This window comes from Ambystoma mexicanum, chromosome 5q (assembly GCF_040938575.1).
Source record: "Ambystoma mexicanum isolate Mex_15411 chromosome 5q, UKY_AmexF1_1, whole genome shotgun sequence".
In the NCBI taxonomy this organism is placed as follows: domain Eukaryota; kingdom Metazoa; phylum Chordata; class Amphibia; order Caudata; family Ambystomatidae; genus Ambystoma; species Ambystoma mexicanum.
This window is the reverse complement of record NC_090933.1, coordinates 669,476,215-669,493,035: the sequence shown is the minus strand read 5'-3', so window position 1 is coordinate 669,493,035 and position 16,821 is coordinate 669,476,215. Positions and strand designations below refer to the sequence as shown.

General features: G+C 50.5%; 1 protein-coding gene across 2 annotated transcripts in view; it reads left to right on the top strand.

Annotated features, from left to right (window-relative positions):
- Window positions 1-16,821, top strand: part of PDE7A (phosphodiesterase 7A) — a 1,871,135-nt gene that overhangs the window by 1,022,380 nt on the left and 831,934 nt on the right. For both annotated transcript variants that reach the window (XM_069621123.1, XM_069621122.1), the window contains one exon: window positions 10,733-10,828. In XM_069621123.1, the coding sequence (XP_069477224.1) occupies window positions 10,733-10,828 (96 nt within the window). The remainder of the gene's footprint in view (window positions 1-10,732; window positions 10,829-16,821) is intronic.

The following is a 16,821-nucleotide window of genomic DNA, read 5'->3' as shown; positions in this document are numbered from 1 at the left end:
ATGATTCTCCTCAAGTTTCAGGGAGGTAGGAAGGCTGTTCCAGAGGGAAGCCCCTGCCGAAGAGAGAGATCTACCACCAACTCGTTGCTTGGAGAAGCGACTGGCCCTGAGAGAGTTGGAGGTGGAGGAGCGAAGGGCTCAGGAAGGAAGGTATTTAGGAAGAGAGAGTTGAAGGTATTGCGGCCCCAGGCCCCAGAAGGCCTTGTGGACAATGCAGAGGGTTTTGAACTGAATCCTCGCAGTCACTGGGAGCCAGTGCAGAGATTTCAGTCCTGGAGAGATACGATCCCTGTGCTTGAGGCCAAGGACAAGTCTCGCAGTCCTGTTCTGGGTAAGTTGCAGAGGGCGGAGAGTAGAGGCAGGCCGATTTAGATAGAGGCTGTTACAATAGTCCAGCCTAGAGAGAACCAGGGCTCTGGAGACACTGAGCTTCTGAGGGAAGGAGAGGAAAGGAAGAATACCTCTGAGGAGGTGCAGCTGGTAGTGTGACTTCTTAGAGACGTCAGAGATGTGAGGAGAGAAGGAGAGTGTGGAGTCGAAGATGACCCCGAGGTTTTTAGCCTCAAAGGTGGGAGCAGGAGGAGGGCCAAGAGAGGCCAGCCAGAGAGCTACATGGCAGGAGGGAGCCGGTGTGCCGATGAGGAGAATCTCAGTCTTGCTGGCATTAAGGCAGAGGAGAGAGGTTAGACCCCTGGGGGGGACACCAGAGGTAGAGTAGAAGACAGAGGAGAGGAAGGACCCAAGTTGGACCTGGGAGGGTCGGTCAGAGAGGAAAGAGGTCAGCCACGCCAGAGCCTGACCAGTGATACCCAGGTCATCACAGAGACAGTTGAGCAGGATGGCATGGTTGACAGTATAAAGGCAGATGAGAGATCAAGCAGGATGAGGACGCAAGGGGTGTTAGAATCAAGGGTGGAGGGCAGGTCTTCGCGGATGTTCAGGAGAGCAGTTTCCATGCTTCTGGCAGCTCTGAAGCCAGACTGATGGTCATGAAGACAACCAACAGATTCAGTATGGAGATTCAGCTGGGAGATGGGCAGTTTCTCCTGGAGCTTGCCCAGGAAGGTAGTGATAGAGATTGGGTGATAGTTAGCTGGGCAAGTGGGGTCAGCAGAGGGTTTCTTAAGAAGGGGGTGCACAAGGGATTGCTTCAGGGGGGATGGGAAGACTCCAGTGGCAAAGGAGTGGTTGCAGAAATAAGCCAGGGCAGGAGCCAGGGAGTCGATGTGGTCCTTGATAGTTTTGGAAGAATAGGGCTAAAACTGTTTCGACTAGACTTTCATAGATCAGACTTGTCTAGAAACCTTGTCTGCAGAGAAAAGGGGAAAGGAAGAGAGGAGGGAGGAGGGGTGGCTGCAGAAGGTCCAAGGAGGAGCAGGGAGTAGGGGGAGGGAGAGGATAGGAAGAGAGTGTGGACAGGATATCCTGAGTTTTTTAGACGAAATGAGAGGCCAGTGCCTCACAGAGGGCCTGGGAAGGAACTGAGAGTAGAGACTGCGGCAGGATTGTCCAGTTCCTTGCAGATTAGCAGATTAGGACAATGCTGGCCTAAATTGGGAACAGCCAGCAAAGACATGTGCTACAGAGGCATATTTTGGAAAAACCAGCATGCCAATGTGTTACATCAATGACAGTGCTGTCTTACACTGTGGACACATTGATCATTAAAATGTGTTGTGTTCTACAATGTTCTTGTCTGCTGTTGGTGACATGGAATGTGCATGTTCCCCTTTAGAACTGATTGTAAACTCATGGTTTTTTGGTCATTTTTCCTGCTGTAAAATGCACAATTTCAGCCCCATATTTGGAAAAAAAAATCTTTGATTGGGGACTGTGAAGATACTGGTGGGGGGTGCCTGTACTTCCGCTCTCTATATGGTAGAGGAGAGGCACAGAGGACCCCAGCCAAGATTCTCAAGCGGTAGCAATGGACGAGCAGTCAAGGCCTAGCTTCTCAGGAGGTGGTTCTTAAGTACAGTGTAGTCCCCGAACCCCCACAAAGGAATGTCCACACACTGTATTACTGAAAACACAGTCTTTATATAATTAATATTCAAAGGTATGTACACGATCACAATAGCGCACTTTGTACTCGTAAATCAACAATGATAAATATATACAATTCTAAAGTGGTACCACCAATGTTATCAAATCTCATTAAAGTGCATCAACTGTACGGTTAAAATGTCACACAGATCAATAACGAGGAAACCAGCAATAGTGATAGGAAGGAACTTAAGATGGTTGAAACAATAGGCAGAATGCTGGCCTATACCGATAGACACAGTTCTGTGTGGAGATCCCCCCCACCTGGGCAACCTGTAAAATAAAGATATATAGCACAAGCCCAGTCCATATATTGTTCGATAGCCTTATTTCCTCCTATTGAGGTTCTTTGAAGACGCGTCGAAGGATACTTCTTGAGTGAATCCCTTTAAAGCAGGAGCCACGGATCGTCGAGAGGCGTCGAAGATGGTGAACTTGTCGTCGACGGCAGCGATGAGAAGTTCAAGGGTGCCGAGACCCCGATGTCGATCCAGGCGGTGCTAGTCAGCGACGTCCTGCGAGGATGAGGAGTGCAGGGCACCTCGGCGATAGATTGTTCAGGACCGCAGAGTTTCAGAAGAGCTGTGGCCCAACGAGGGCGTCGAGTCTTCAAAGTCTTTGTGGCATTCAGGTGGCGGGAAACCCACCGGCGGATTCTCCTCCGTGCGTTGGTCGTCCTCGACTTTCTCTGGCGGGACAAAGCGGTCGACGATGCGGACAAGGGAGTCCTTGGATTCAAATGTTCTTAGGCAAAGGAGCGGGCGGCTCCGGTCGTCATCGGCACGGTGTCAAGTGGTCCCCACAGCTGGGTAACACAACTTCGACGGGCCTCCAGCGGTTACACAAACCTGCGAACCCCGGTTGACGGCAATAGACTTCGACAGCGGTGAAGTCCGGGTGCTTTGCTTTGTCTCCTCAGCGGTCCCATCTCGGGTCGGCAGCCTTTCGAGGGTCTGACTTCCAGGGAGCTTACGGCGAAGGTTAGCGGTGCTCGATGGTCCCTCAGAGCACGGGAAGAGGGCGCCTTACCCGGTCCTCTCTTGGATCAGTCCTTGACGAGTTCGGCAGCTTTCAGATCAGGTCGAAGCAAATGCAACAGCAAGTCTTTGTCTTCCAGCTGGGCGTCGAGGATCAGCAGTTCCAGTTACTCTTCAAGTGTAGACACAACTTCTGAACAATTTCCAGTGGTGAGAGGTCACCAGATATACTATCTTGTCTCTCATGCACACTGCTGGGTCACTCTCAGCAGCAATAAGGGCATTCATGCAGTCAGTCAGCCAATCAGGCACACAGTGCATTCAGGCCATCCTCCTCCCTCTCAGACACTCACAACAAGGAATGTGGATTGGGACGAGTACCCAGCCATTCAACACTACACACTGCATTCAGGCCAGTTTCGGGTAGGGCTGTCTGTCTTTGTCTCTCATACCAGAAACCAGACAGCCACAACAAGAAGTGCATATTGGTCACAGACTCCATTCACCCGGGTCCCACCCACAGGGCGTACCCACAACATACAGTCACTGGGAAGGCTCCAGTCAGTCTGGACTGGACTTCACAACAACACCATATATGGAACTTCCACCCAACAGCGGGTCAGGGGTAAGGGACAGAGTCAGGGCTTCCCAGGACTTTGGGAAAACAAGGTAATAGGTAATAGAAAGCAAAAGGCCACAGGGGCCATCTTGTTTTCCATCAGGAATCAACTGATTCCAATGGCAGGGCCTGGGGATCCCCAAAATGGAGGCTACTCAGCGCACCTGTCAAAGTCAGCATGGAGCTGCCACCAGCCTATACCCTGCTCTGCGGGCCACCCACACTGTGCCCAAAAACATACACTAGGGTCACAGGGTTGTACCCCCCACTCATGGGTGCCATAAGGGTATCCCACGGGTCCGTTCACCAAACCAAAAGAGAGAGAGCTGCACCACCAGGAGTCCCACGTGAACTCCTGCGCGGAAAATATGTCAGAACACATGATAAAAAGGCAGTAAAGGACAAGGATACGGAGGCCCTGTCCCTCCGATGCATTTCCAGCATCATAGGGACCCCACAAACCCTCCCTATATCGTTATAGCTCCCTCGCTACGCTTGGTCGCCCCCACTATTTCAGAGAAATATCAACACATACACACTGGAAGAAATCACAAGAAACTAACCTTTGATCACTGCCCCCAACACCAAAAGCTATCTTTGGGACTGCATGGCTATGCCTGTGATGCTATTGTGTCAAAGGTCACACACCATCGCTTTTGAATATACTGCTTTGGGTAAGGGTGTTCACTTTTGCCTCGCCAGCCCACCGGGTGACAAAAAGTTTATGCTTCGGACCCACATTCACAAAGGTTGGACAGGCCTGGTGTAGCAGAATACCTGGGGATTTCCGCAGCCTCAAGTCAGGCAACCTGAGGCGGGGGTTCTGGCTTAAGTGCTGACCATTCGCCCGGCCACAAGAACTGGCATCCCTACCTACCTATAAACGGCTGAATGTCAAGTATAGGCAGGCGGAGGGAGTCTCCCTCATTCTGCCTGTGCATCCTCAACCGCATTCATCAGTTATAGCTGTAGCCTCCCTCTACTCCAAGCCACAGTTTTGTCCGCTGTTCCACTGTCAGCGATCCTTGGCAAGGAAGAAAAACTGTTGGAATCATACATGAAAAAGATTGACTCTAATGTCGCACCATCTGCGCCAGCCCAACGTTGACGCTATGCTGGCAGCAGTAAATCGGAAACTGTAGAGGGAGATTGCGGACTTCCTTCCAGAGCTCCCTGTGCAGAGTCGGGTGCGCTTCAAGGCTGGATTGGCAGAGGCCAAAATTGTGGCCCAAGATATCGTGGAGTGTACAGTGGCTCACATCGACACAGCAGGCAGACCGATCTGTGTCGCCACAGATATGAGGATGGCTTGCCTCAAGGCTACAAAATGTAGCCCCTATGTGCAGGAGTGCATTCTACACCTGCCATTTGAGGGGCGGGACTTGTTCTACTCGACCACAGATGAGGAACCTGACCAAAAAAAAGAATAGCTCTCAGGCAGCTAAATCATTGTCAATCCTGACAAAGTCGGCTCCCAAGGCCTATAGCCAGAGTTACCAGCGCTCGGATAGAGCACGCCAGGAACGGCGCGCCAGGCAGCCAGACCGGTCTCCCAGCCAGCACAGGCGCAAGCAGCACAAATACTCCTACAAGGGGTTTTTCCAGTCCCCCTTCCAGGCACCAGCCTCGGAGGGCAAAGGTTGTGACGATTTCATCCAGATCCACAAGTCTCTGGTGGGGGGCAGGCTTTCACCTCCGTGCAAGGTTTGAGGACCCATGGATCCTTGACGGGCTTCCGCCTGCCAATCCCTCCATTTTCCATTTCCTCTCCTCCACTCCCACAGATTGGGACGGCAACTCTTTTGGCGGAAATCTGCTCACTCTTCACCAGTCAGGGGGTGGAGGAGGTTCCAGCTTTGCAATGAGGCCTGGCCTTCTATTCCCGCATATTCGCCATTCAGAAGAACCACCAGGCTGGCCTGCAAGTTGTTCTAGACCTTCTAACCCTCAGACTCCGAGGCGCTGCTACTTGAGGTCTCCTCATGATCATCTAGGCGCTCCCTGAGGCTTGCTGAATGGTGGGTCAGAGTTTCTACTCCCCTGTGGTGCACAGGAGAGTAGTCTTCTGACTTCTCCCTGCTTCCAGGGTTGGCAGAGGACCCCCTAACCTCCACTGCCCTGACTGGGTGGAGGTCTTCAGGATGCTCTTATGGGGCCTCTTTTCCTGTTTATGAGCAAATTGAACAAACTCGTCCCTTTGGAGGTAGTGCTCCTGCAGGTCTAATTCCCTGACTCTCTCCTCATAGGAGGTTTCCTGCTCAGAGACATCAGCCTTTGTTTTTGTACCTGCACAGGGACACCTTCTATCAATTCCTGTGGGGACGCTAACCTGTCGGCTCCATTATGCTTGGCCTATTAAATTCTGATGGCCTCATGGTTTCCGGCTCATATGAACCGGTAGGCGTGAAGTCAGGAGTGCGCAAAGGTTGAAATGGGTGTGAGTCCCTTAGTAGAGCGGTCATCATACTATGATCAGGGGTTGCCCTGTCCCTCTCTACCTGTTCGGGGTTCCTCCAGTTTGTATTAGATCTAGGATACTCCTTCTCCAACCTCGTTAGTTTTTCTTTCTCAGCCCCTATCACTTGATGATAGGCAAAGATCTGAGCCTTTTGTTCGGCTATCAGGGTTTTACTGGCCTCTATAACCCGCTCTTGCACTGCCACTTGTTTGTGGAGCCCATCATTCTCCTCACAGAGGGCCTTGTTATCTCTTTGTGCTGCCTGTATAGTTTGGGCACCCTGAGCCAATTTTTGTTGTAGGAGACTCACCTGAGTTTATGCATTTTTGGTTTGGGCATTCTCTTCCAGAGCACCTTCTATCAGTCTGGCGTGCTCCAGTAGATTCCCATATTCTGTTTTGAGTTCATTTAATTTCTGGAGGCCTAACTCACTTCCCTTTTAACTCTGTTTTTAATTTACTTACTTCCTGACATAGGGCATCTTTCTCCTGATTTAGGGTGCCTCTCTGTTCAGCCAGGTCATCCCTTTGTTGCTTGATGGTATTTAATTTTTGGCGCTCTTGATCAAATTCTGCTTGAGAGTGGAGGTCTCTTATAATTTATTATTTTCCTCTTTCAATTCCCTTGTGATCTTGTAGGGTAACTATCTGCTCTGCGCAGTCTCTATTATAATGTATTTGTTTATTTAACTTCTGTTGACTCTCTTGCAGAGAGTCAACCTTTTCCCTACATGCCTCTTTCAATGCCTCTAATTGGGTCTCTTGATCTACATTATTCTGCTGTTGGAGAGCCGAGTCCTCTTTTAATTTTATGATGCAATTTCCAGATTCTACCTCCAACTCTTGGCTCTTTTGTAATTTTTGTTCTGCTGAATTTAGATCAGTCTGGATTTCATTTAATAGTTCAGATAAATTCTGCGGCAGAGTTGTATTTTCCTCATGCTTTTCCCACATCACTCCCATGTGGAGATACAAGTAGGCCGCGATTCTGGCAATTTTAATTTGCTCCTCTTTAATTTTTGGGGTCATATATAACTCACTCAAAGCTTGCTGTATTAGGCCACTGTCCTGCCATGTATCCATGTCTATGCGGTGACCTGTTGCGTTGTTTCTTCTAGCCAGACTTTTTCATCTTGTTCTGGCCATTCACCTCTGACAAATAGCCTGTGCAGAAGGTGCTCCCTAGCCATATTGATTACTACTACGGTCATTTTGGACATGTTCTTTCTTTGTTAATTAATTTATTTATGTAAGGATAGCCTTTATTCTGTTGCTTTCTGTCTATTTTAGGGTTGATTTAGTTTTACTTTTAGACACAGGCCTGGTACTTGCAGTATTTGTTTTTGGTGTACTTGCAGTGTAACCCAGTATTCCAACTACACAAAGTATCACTACCTTGCAAGTTAGTATTAGACTGTCACGGGTGACACCCAAAACCCAAATCCCGGCGACGAGCCCCCCAAGTTTCAGGATTTCAATCAGGCGACACACACCTTGGTCTCAGCCTAGGATGTAGCTCTCAATTGATATGCCTTTCTCTTTAATTAATGCAAATTCAATTTGAGATGGTACACAACTCGTATCACACACCCTTTTTCAAATACCCCGGGTCACAATGGACCATGAACCAGGCCGGTTGGTGAAAATGCAATATTTATTTTTAAATCAAATGAAATCAGACAATTTTAATATGGTGCAAGAATCACCAATGGGGTGATAATTACAATAGAAATGTAAGCAATGCACTTGATTAACCTTCTCCCAGAACATATACACTGCACAATTGAATAGGAGCAAGTTTTGAAGAATCACAATCCGACCTTCCCTCGCAGAAGAAGAGGCAAAAACCTTCAAAGCTTTAGCAAAGGCCTAAAATAACTCACATTTTTAATGTGTGGTAAAATTACAATATACATATGTTTTATCACAATAGCAGGTATGTTATATCACTGGCAATCACAAGGCAGTGGCTCAACAAAAGGCGTATAATTCGAAAATGAGAGGAAAGTTAAAACAGCTGCAGCCAAATGACATGTTGGAAAACTACCCAAACAATTATTAATTTAAACGGGTGAAATACTCTGATTTGGAGTGCGGTTTGTGATCTGGGGAATAGATCTATATCACAGGGACAATCTAGAGGTGAGAATAGGTCTCTAGCTGGTGAATTGAGAAAGATTTTGAAGATAGTGAGGTTCGTTTTTAGGAAAATAGAGCAGTTAAAAGTGAGAAAATCGGTTTTGAAAGAAAGAAAAATCTCACACTAAATTATCTAGGTTATATTGTTAAGGAGGAACACAGTAAGCTCCAAGGTTGATTTGCGAGGTCACCCTTGTCACCCCAGTGCTCAGCCCCAACAATAAAATATATGGAAATTAGTTTGATTACTCCGAATATAACTAAGGGCTTATAATTTACACCAGACAAAATTGAAAAATAGATGGTGCTAGCACTTAAACACTAAGGACAGAATACAAGGATAATTCTAACAGTTTCAACAAGTTACCAGGGTGTTAATATGACTACTTAGAGAGTGGGATAAGGACAAAGGCAAAACAAGATAGGCTATGGGCCTCATTACACGGTAGGTGGTAAGGGTTTACCGGTACCAGTATTTTACCGGTACCAGTAAACCCTTACCGCCTTACTACGAGGTCCCTTTGCGGGTTGGGGAATTTAACGCCTGCTTTTTGCAGGCGTTAAAAACCAACCCGCAAAGGGACCAGGGAGCTAATTACGGTACCGTAATTTGCGGTACCGTAATTAGCGCCTTCCCCATTCCCATAGAGCCCTATGGGGCAAAAATGGGAATGGGGAAGGGCAATGGGGGAAGGGGGAATTAACCCCCCACCAACCTTGGAATAGGGCGGTAATTCCCCTTTCCACCAAGGCGGTGCCGGTATTTTACTATTGACAGCTAATACCTATTATTTGTAAGCCACAAAAATCACATTTAAACTACTACATTTTTGCCAAGTACTTTTGCAAAGATAACTGTCTTCAACATTTCTTAATAAAATAGTCTTTTGAAACAAATGGGCATCCTTTGTCCTACACTGGCCCATTTTTTTTTCTTTTCAGCTACCGCCAACTGTCACTTCCCCCAGTGGAAGAATGTGGTTTTCCCCGCTTGATTGAAGGTTTATTGACCCTTCTCCACTTCGCACATCTGTGTCCTGGAACTTCCATTGTAGAGGGCTCAGCCCAGACCAGATTCTGTCCAACCTAGGGGTGTAAATACCTACTGAGAGGGCCCCTTTGTTTCTGTTATCCTCTCAGCAGAAACCTGTCTTGGGCTGGTTCCTCACCCCATGCAGCCACTGAAGTTTGATTCAATTCTATTTATTTTGCTCTGAATTGAAAGAAAACCTGCTGAATAGAACCATTTCATACATTGTATTTTCACAGTACAATCCCCTTTCACATTGCTAGGCAAGAAGACATTTTTGATCAACATAGTACTCTGAAACAAGCATTTTTCTCCTTTGGTTTGCAAAGCCCCTTTTTTACACATGTGGTGCAAGCTGCTAGCACTTGCTTTAAAATTCGGTTTTTGACTTTCCATCTGGATTCCCACACTGTTTGCAGCTATAGTTATTTTCCTTTAGGCAGTAGTTTATTTGAACCACCTATGCACCTATGCCCAGAGCTGGAGTTTCTTTGAATTACTGATCCTTGACACTTTGTAACTTAAAAGTGAAGCTTTTTCTTGTGCGGTGTAAAATGAAGTTTCTTTGTTGATTTTTCTCAGATTTGGTTTGACAGAGCCTGTCATTCCGGGGTCATGCTTGGTTTTGCTGAAGCACAATGGGGATATGAATGGGCATCGCAGGGGCTGATTACTAATAGTAGTTTGAGGAAGAACAGATGAAAATAGCGTCAGAGCAGCATCATTTAAAGGTAAAATACCCCCTTTTTCAATGGGGACTTTGGGCTGGCAGCAACGTAGCGCTGCTTTTTCACTCTATTTCTTTTGGAAAGCTGGCAAGCTCCCTCAGTGTGCCCCTTGTTCCATCCTGCCCAATATGTGCTTGGCAAGATGGTGCAGCCATCTTTTTGTTGCTGCAAAATGCAGTTTTAGTGCAATGGTGCTTACTGGAGCCAGCGCAGCCATTTTGCTGTTTCTGCTGAAGCACTGCTTGGTTATGGAGAAATTCTGTTCAGTGGGTCAATGTAGCCCACAACGCGAGGTGTTTTCTGCGGGGAGTATGGCGCTGAAGTCAGCCAGTGCATAGGTGGTTCAAATAAAATACTGCCTAAAAGAAAATAACTATAGCTACAAAACAGTGTGGGAATCCAGATGGAAAGTCAAAAACTGAATTTGAAAGCAAAGTGCTAGCGGGAGAGCGATGTGGAATACGTTGGAGGAACATCCAGTCGAAAGAACGTTACCAGTTGGTAAGTAACTTGTTCTTCTGCATGGTAGAGCAGTTTCTTATGATGGGTGTTCAGACTTGCCCTGAAAAATGGAAAAGAGAAAATCTGACACCAGAATTGTACCAGACATCACTCACTGGTCTTATTTCCTTGTCCACAAAGAGCAAAGTAAGAGTCCAAGAATAATCTATTGTTGTGCTTGATCATTTAATCATAGTATATTTTTAATATTTTTTTCCTATTTCGTTTTCTTTAGGAAACAGCCTTGTGGCTTTGACCTGCCATCTTTTCATCCACTGTGGAATAATAGAAGAGTTCCATTTGGATATAATGAAACTTCGTAGTTTTTTTGGTAAGTGATTTACAATTAAATCATTTAATTTCAATTATTTAATTTTAATCATTCAATTAAACATTTCTATGCGGATGATACCCAGAATTTCCTCCCCTTCTCTTCTTTCTCTCCCGACATTCATGATAAACTATCTTCCTGCCTTTCCGCTATCAAATCCTGGATGTCTTCTCACTTCCTTACTCTTAACGCTGAAAAAACTGAACTCCTCTTCTTCCCTGCCAACACTCTTCCTCCACCCTCCCCTCCCGCCTTCATTCTCTTTCCCCCCTCCCAGCTCTCCTTCTCCCACATGCCCGTAATCTTGGTCTCCATATTGACTCTCTCCTCTCTCTATCTCACCACATTTCTCTTACTGCCAAGTCTTGTCGCTTTCACCTCTACAACATACGTAAAATTCGACCCCTCCCCACTTTTCACGCTACTAAACTCTTAATTACATCCCTCATCTTCAGGGATGTAATTAAGAGTTCCAGACTCTTCTACTGTTCCTCCCTTCTCTTTGGACTCCCCTCCTCTCATCTCGCCCCACTCAATCCATCTACCACTCAGCCATCCGCTCCCTCTGCCTTCTCTCACCTCTTTAGGCTGGCTTTCTTTTCACTTCCAGCTCAAATTCAAGTTCCTCTGTCTTGTTTTCAAATCCCTTTATGGTCTTGCCCCCCCCTACCTCTCCTCCCTTCTCACTTTCTGTACCCCTTCTCGCTCTCTCCACTCTTCTAATCTCTTCCTACTCTCTCCTCCTCATCCTCCTCCTCCCTGCGCCCCCTCCTGCTTCTGATCTTTCCAACTCCTTGCTTCCTTCCACTGGAACCAACTTCCCCTTCACATCCGCTCTTCCCCTTCCTTCCCTTCCTTTCGCTCTTCTCTCAAAACGTATATTTTCCACTCACCTCCCTAACACTCTGTTTCCTCTCGCTCTTCTCCCTCCCCCTCATTCCTCACCTCCTACCACTATTCTCCCTATCCCTCCCTACCTCCTTTCCCCCACTCCATGCTCTCTTCTAGTCCTACTCTACTCTCTCCTCTTCCTCTCACACTCATACATTCCCTCTTACTCCTGCTCTTACCTCCACTAACATCTCCCTTTCCCTCACTCACCTCTGCCCCTCCCTACTCTCTCCTCACCTCTGCAATATTGTAAATTGTTCTTTACACTGTTTTCAAGTTATGATTCAATTTCCATATTATGCTTGTTGTTTTTTGCGTGTTCTCATGTAAAGCACTTTGGATCAAAGGGCTATATAAATTCAATAAAATACAAATACTAATAAATGTTCTATCCCACTAATGCACTTAATTTGGTGTCTCCAACGATTAACTCCACAGTATTAATTCCTAGATCAAGTTCGATTTGTTTTGAATGTAGTTTATTAGCTTGCTATTTTTGTCAAAGGAAGAATGATTGTTGACAGTAGGAAAAAGACATTGGATTATGGCTGGAGATTAATGGGAATAATGCATTTTCTCCAGCATGGGGTCTGGCATGGATTCACATGCTCATGAATATTCCCCGTCGTCAGGCTGGGAATCCTCGGTAAAGAAAAAACCAGTATTAGTTTCGTTTCTGATCTGTCTTTCGTAGTAATAACCAATCACTGGTCTCTGCGTCATACTGACCACAGCCAATGACTGCCCTCTACCTAAGCACCGCCTCTGGCAGCCATCTTCAGATTTTTACCGCACGTTCATGTGTTGGGATCCTCATGCTATTGCTCTCGAGCGTTAGTGCTATTTTTTCACGTTTTTTTTCTCAAAACTTCGTTTTTTCCAGTCAAAAGAGCCTCAAGCTCCACCGACTCTCCATCCGATCAACGGGGACCCGTGTCGGATTCGTCTGCGCCCCTCAAGGGTGAAGATTTCGTCGAGCTACTTTTTGGAGGATTCCAGAAGCTTCTCAGGCCCGGACATGGCCCAGGAGAAGGGAAGCTCGACGCCTGGAAAGCTGTTCAGGGTCTGCCCTGGATGCCAGCTGCAGAACGTCTTTAAGGAGGACGAACACTCCTTTTGTCTCTACTGCTTACATGAGGACAAGACGCACGTGGAGAAGGACTGTGCGTTTTGCGGCAATATGTCGGAGCGGACCATGAAGGACCGCCACCAACGCCTCGCCAACTGGCTGGAAGGGAAGAGCCCGTCCGGCGAGAAGAAGAGGAAGAAATCCGAGCGGTCTTCTAAGACCTTTGAGGACGCCCCGGCGACGGGGGTCCAACACAAGGCCAAGCACCGCGAGTCCGCTGGCACCGGGAGCGCCGAACGGTCGGGCTCTACGGGCGCCAGGCAGGGCGCACCCTCCCCGGCAGCTTCAGCCACCAGCCAACGCTCTGGGTCGGGTAAGAGGAAGGGCGAGCACCCGGCAAAGCTCCTGGAGAGGCCCCGGTCGAGCTCGAAGGCCCCATCGGAGGGGGAGCGAGGCAGTGTCCCCCCCCCCCTCAAGGATAAGGCGGTGAGCGCACCTAAGGTGGTGAAGGCCTTAATCCATCCGGCCAAGCCCTCTATCGATACTGTCGCAGCGGCCCTGGCTCAGCCTGTGGAGGCTACACCAGTGGTGGCGACCTCGGGGCTCAGAGTCTCCCTGCCACCTCGGAGGGAGTCCTCTTTTGTGCCCATCGATAGGACCCCCGTGAAATCCCCGGCGGGGAAGAAAAAGGGGGGGGGGGCAGGGCGTCGTCGTAGATTCGGCCTCAGAGGAAGAGCTGATCGAGGTCTTAAGCCACGGCCTTGGCGTGGATGAAGACCGGCCCGTCGGGATGGATCCCGACGCAGGTGACGACGACAGCGTCGAGGGTGACGACGGGCCCCTGATCGCCCGTCGGATTCCCCTCTGCCAGCGCCGCAAGACAACTCGGCGGCCATTTTGTTGGCTATACAGTCCTTATGCTCAGAGATAAGGACGAGACTACCGTTGACGACGGAGGAACTTCTCCCGTCGGGGGATCCTGAACCGGGACCTTCTGGTGTTCCCCCGGCCAAGAAGAGAAGGATTCACCCTCCACCTCCTTTTCAGCCGTCGCGACCCGTCCAGCCCTCCTCCCCGTCCACCCAAGGGGATGATACGGGGACTGACACGGCAGCGACGGGTACGGACGACGAGGTATACGACGAGGATCTCCCGTCGTCACCTCCCACCAGGGCTTCTCCGCCCGACGAGATTGGATCGTTCCACTCCATGATCGCCAGGGCATCCAAGCTTTTCCAGCTCTGCCCTGAGGAGAAGAAAAAGGAAGGATTCCTTTATCAACGGCGCGAGGCCAAGAGGAAGACGGTCCTCGCGGTGCCTCTACTGGACGACATTTGGGATGAGGGCCTCGCCCTCCTCAAGAACCCTTCCACGACGCCAGCTAGAAGAGACCGGTACGAGAAGAAGTACCGGGTCCCGGACGCGGCCCCCCTGTGCCTCCGGGCGCAGCCTACCCCGGACTCCGTCGTCGCCGCGGCGGCCAGGAAGAAAGCGGGGGGGGTGCGGCCTCCACATCGACTTCCCCACCAGATGGCGAGGGAAAGAAATTGGACGCTATGGGACGCAGGGTCATCTCGTCGTCAGCGACGACGATTAAAGCGGCCAACGCCTTGGCTATCGTGGCCCGCTACGACAGGGAGCTATGGTACAGACTGGCTCCCCTGCTGGACTTCCTACCGGACGACAAGAGGGGCGGATGCCCTGGAGATCCTACAGGAAGGTGAGGTGGCGTCGGACCACGCCATCACTATTGCGACGGACATCGCCGACACTGGGTTTCGCCAGTTGGGCAACGGCGTGTGCCTTAGGCGGCGTGGATGGCTCAAGGCTACGGACTTCCGTCAAGACGTACAGACCAGAGTCCTGGACATGCTGTTCGATGGGAACAACTTGTTTGGGAAAACAGTGGACGATTCCCTCCAGGCCATTAAAGCGGACACTGAGACGGCCCGGGCCCTTGGGGTTCTGCAGCAACGACGGACACCCTTTCGGAGCAGCGGAGGCAAGGGCACCTCCAAAGGTTCCGGCGGCGGTTTCTCTACCTACCGTCAAGCGGCCCGCTCGTCGTCTCAGGAGGCCTACAGAGGACGAGGCAAGTCTGGCGGACCCCGCGGTCATCGCCAAGGAGGTCAAGGCGGCAAAGTCTCGTCGAAACAGGATTGAACCGGCCGTGGGGTCGGGCCCCCACCGAAGCACCCCGGTGGGAGGCCGGCTGGCGGGCTTCGTCAGCGTGTGGGAGTCCATCTCCACTGACAGTTGGGTGCTGGACGCCTTAGCCCGGGGCCACGAGCTCGAGTTTCAAAGAAGGTGCCCGCGCGTCCCCCCCGTGGCCAGGAAAGAGCTTCACGTCCCTCAGCTTCTCCTGGAGGTAAAGGCGTTGCTCCGGAAGAGCGCCATCGAACTCGTCCCAAAGCGGCTTCGGGGCTCCGGAGTTTACTCGAGATACTTCCTCGTGAAGAAGACGACGGGAGGATGCGCCCCATCCTAGACCTGCGACGTCTGAACAAGTTCATCAAGGCGCAGAATTTCCGGATGATCACCCTCCAGCACGTCCTGGGTCAGCTGGAGGAAGGAGACTTCCTGTCGTCGTTGAATTTGGAGGATGCCTACTTCCATATTCCGATCCTAAAGGGGCACCGAAAATTCCTCAGGTTTGTGGTCCAAGGGCGTCACTACCAGTTCAAAGCCCTCCCCTTCGGACTACGGTCGGCACCCAGGGTATTTACCAAGTGCCTTGCACCGGTGGCGGCGCAGCTGCACCACGAGGGGATCCACGTCTACCCCTACCTGGACGACTGGCTCATCCGAGCCAAGACGAGGGAGCTCGCCGTGGAGCACACGGCAAGGACCGTCCAACTTCTCACGGACCTGGGATTCTCCGTGAACTACGCCAAGTCCCACCTGGTACCCGCGCAAAACGCACTGTTTCTGGGAGCGAAGCTCGACACAGTGTCCCTTCTGGCCTCCCCGTCGGAGGAAAGGACCAGGTCCATCCTGGGCAAGGTACAGCGGATGTTGGTTTCCGACGCGGCCAAGGTGAGGTCCATCAAGTCCCTCCTCGGAATGATGTCTTCTTGCATCTACCTCATTCCCATGTGCAGGCTCCGGATGCGCCCGTTGCAGGAGTTCCTGGACGCGCGCTGGATCCAAACGACGGGCGGCTTCGAGGAGAGGATCACACTCGACGAGAGTTTCCGCCGAGCGGTCCGGTGGTGGGGCACCCGCGCGCATCTGATGGCGGGCATGGACTTCCAGACCCCAGACCACCAGGAGACAGTGACCACGGATGCCTCCCTGGAAGGATGGGGAGCGCACACCGAAAATCTGCACGCGAGAGGCCTCTGGCTCTCGACGGAGAAGTCCCTCCATATCAACGTCCTGGAGCTCCGTGCAGTGTTCTGGGCCCTCAGGTCCTTCCTTCCGTCCCTCAAGGGCAAGGTGGTGAGGATCTTCACCGACAACAACACCACCACCATGTTTTACATCAGGAAACAGGGCGGAACCAGGTCTCCAGTGCTGTCCAAGGAGGCGCAGGACCTGTGGCATTGGGCCGTCGCCCAAAGGATGTTTCTGGTGCCGTTTCATCTGGCAGGGATAAAAAACACCATCGCCGACTCACTCAGCAGGGAGCTGCGCTCATGCCACAAGTGGGAACTACGGCAGGATCTAGTGGATCGCCTCTTCCGACGGTGGGGCACACCCCAGATCGACCTGTTCGCGACGGCGACGAACTCCAAGTGCCGGAGGTTCGCCAGCAGGTTTCCCCAGGCGAGGAGCATGGGCGATGCTTTCTCGTTCCCCTGGGAGGGCCTGTTCCTCTACGCGTTCCCTCCTTTGCCACTGCTAATCCGGCTCGTCAACCAGCTCAAGAGGTCACGGTGCAGGATGATCCTCGTCGCACCTGCGTGGCCGAGGCAGATATGGTTCCCGGACCTTCTGGACTTATCACCGTCCCCGCCAATCAGGCTGCTGGTGGACGCGGATCTACTCTCCAGGGAAGGAGGCGCCATCCTCCACCACGACCCGAAATCGC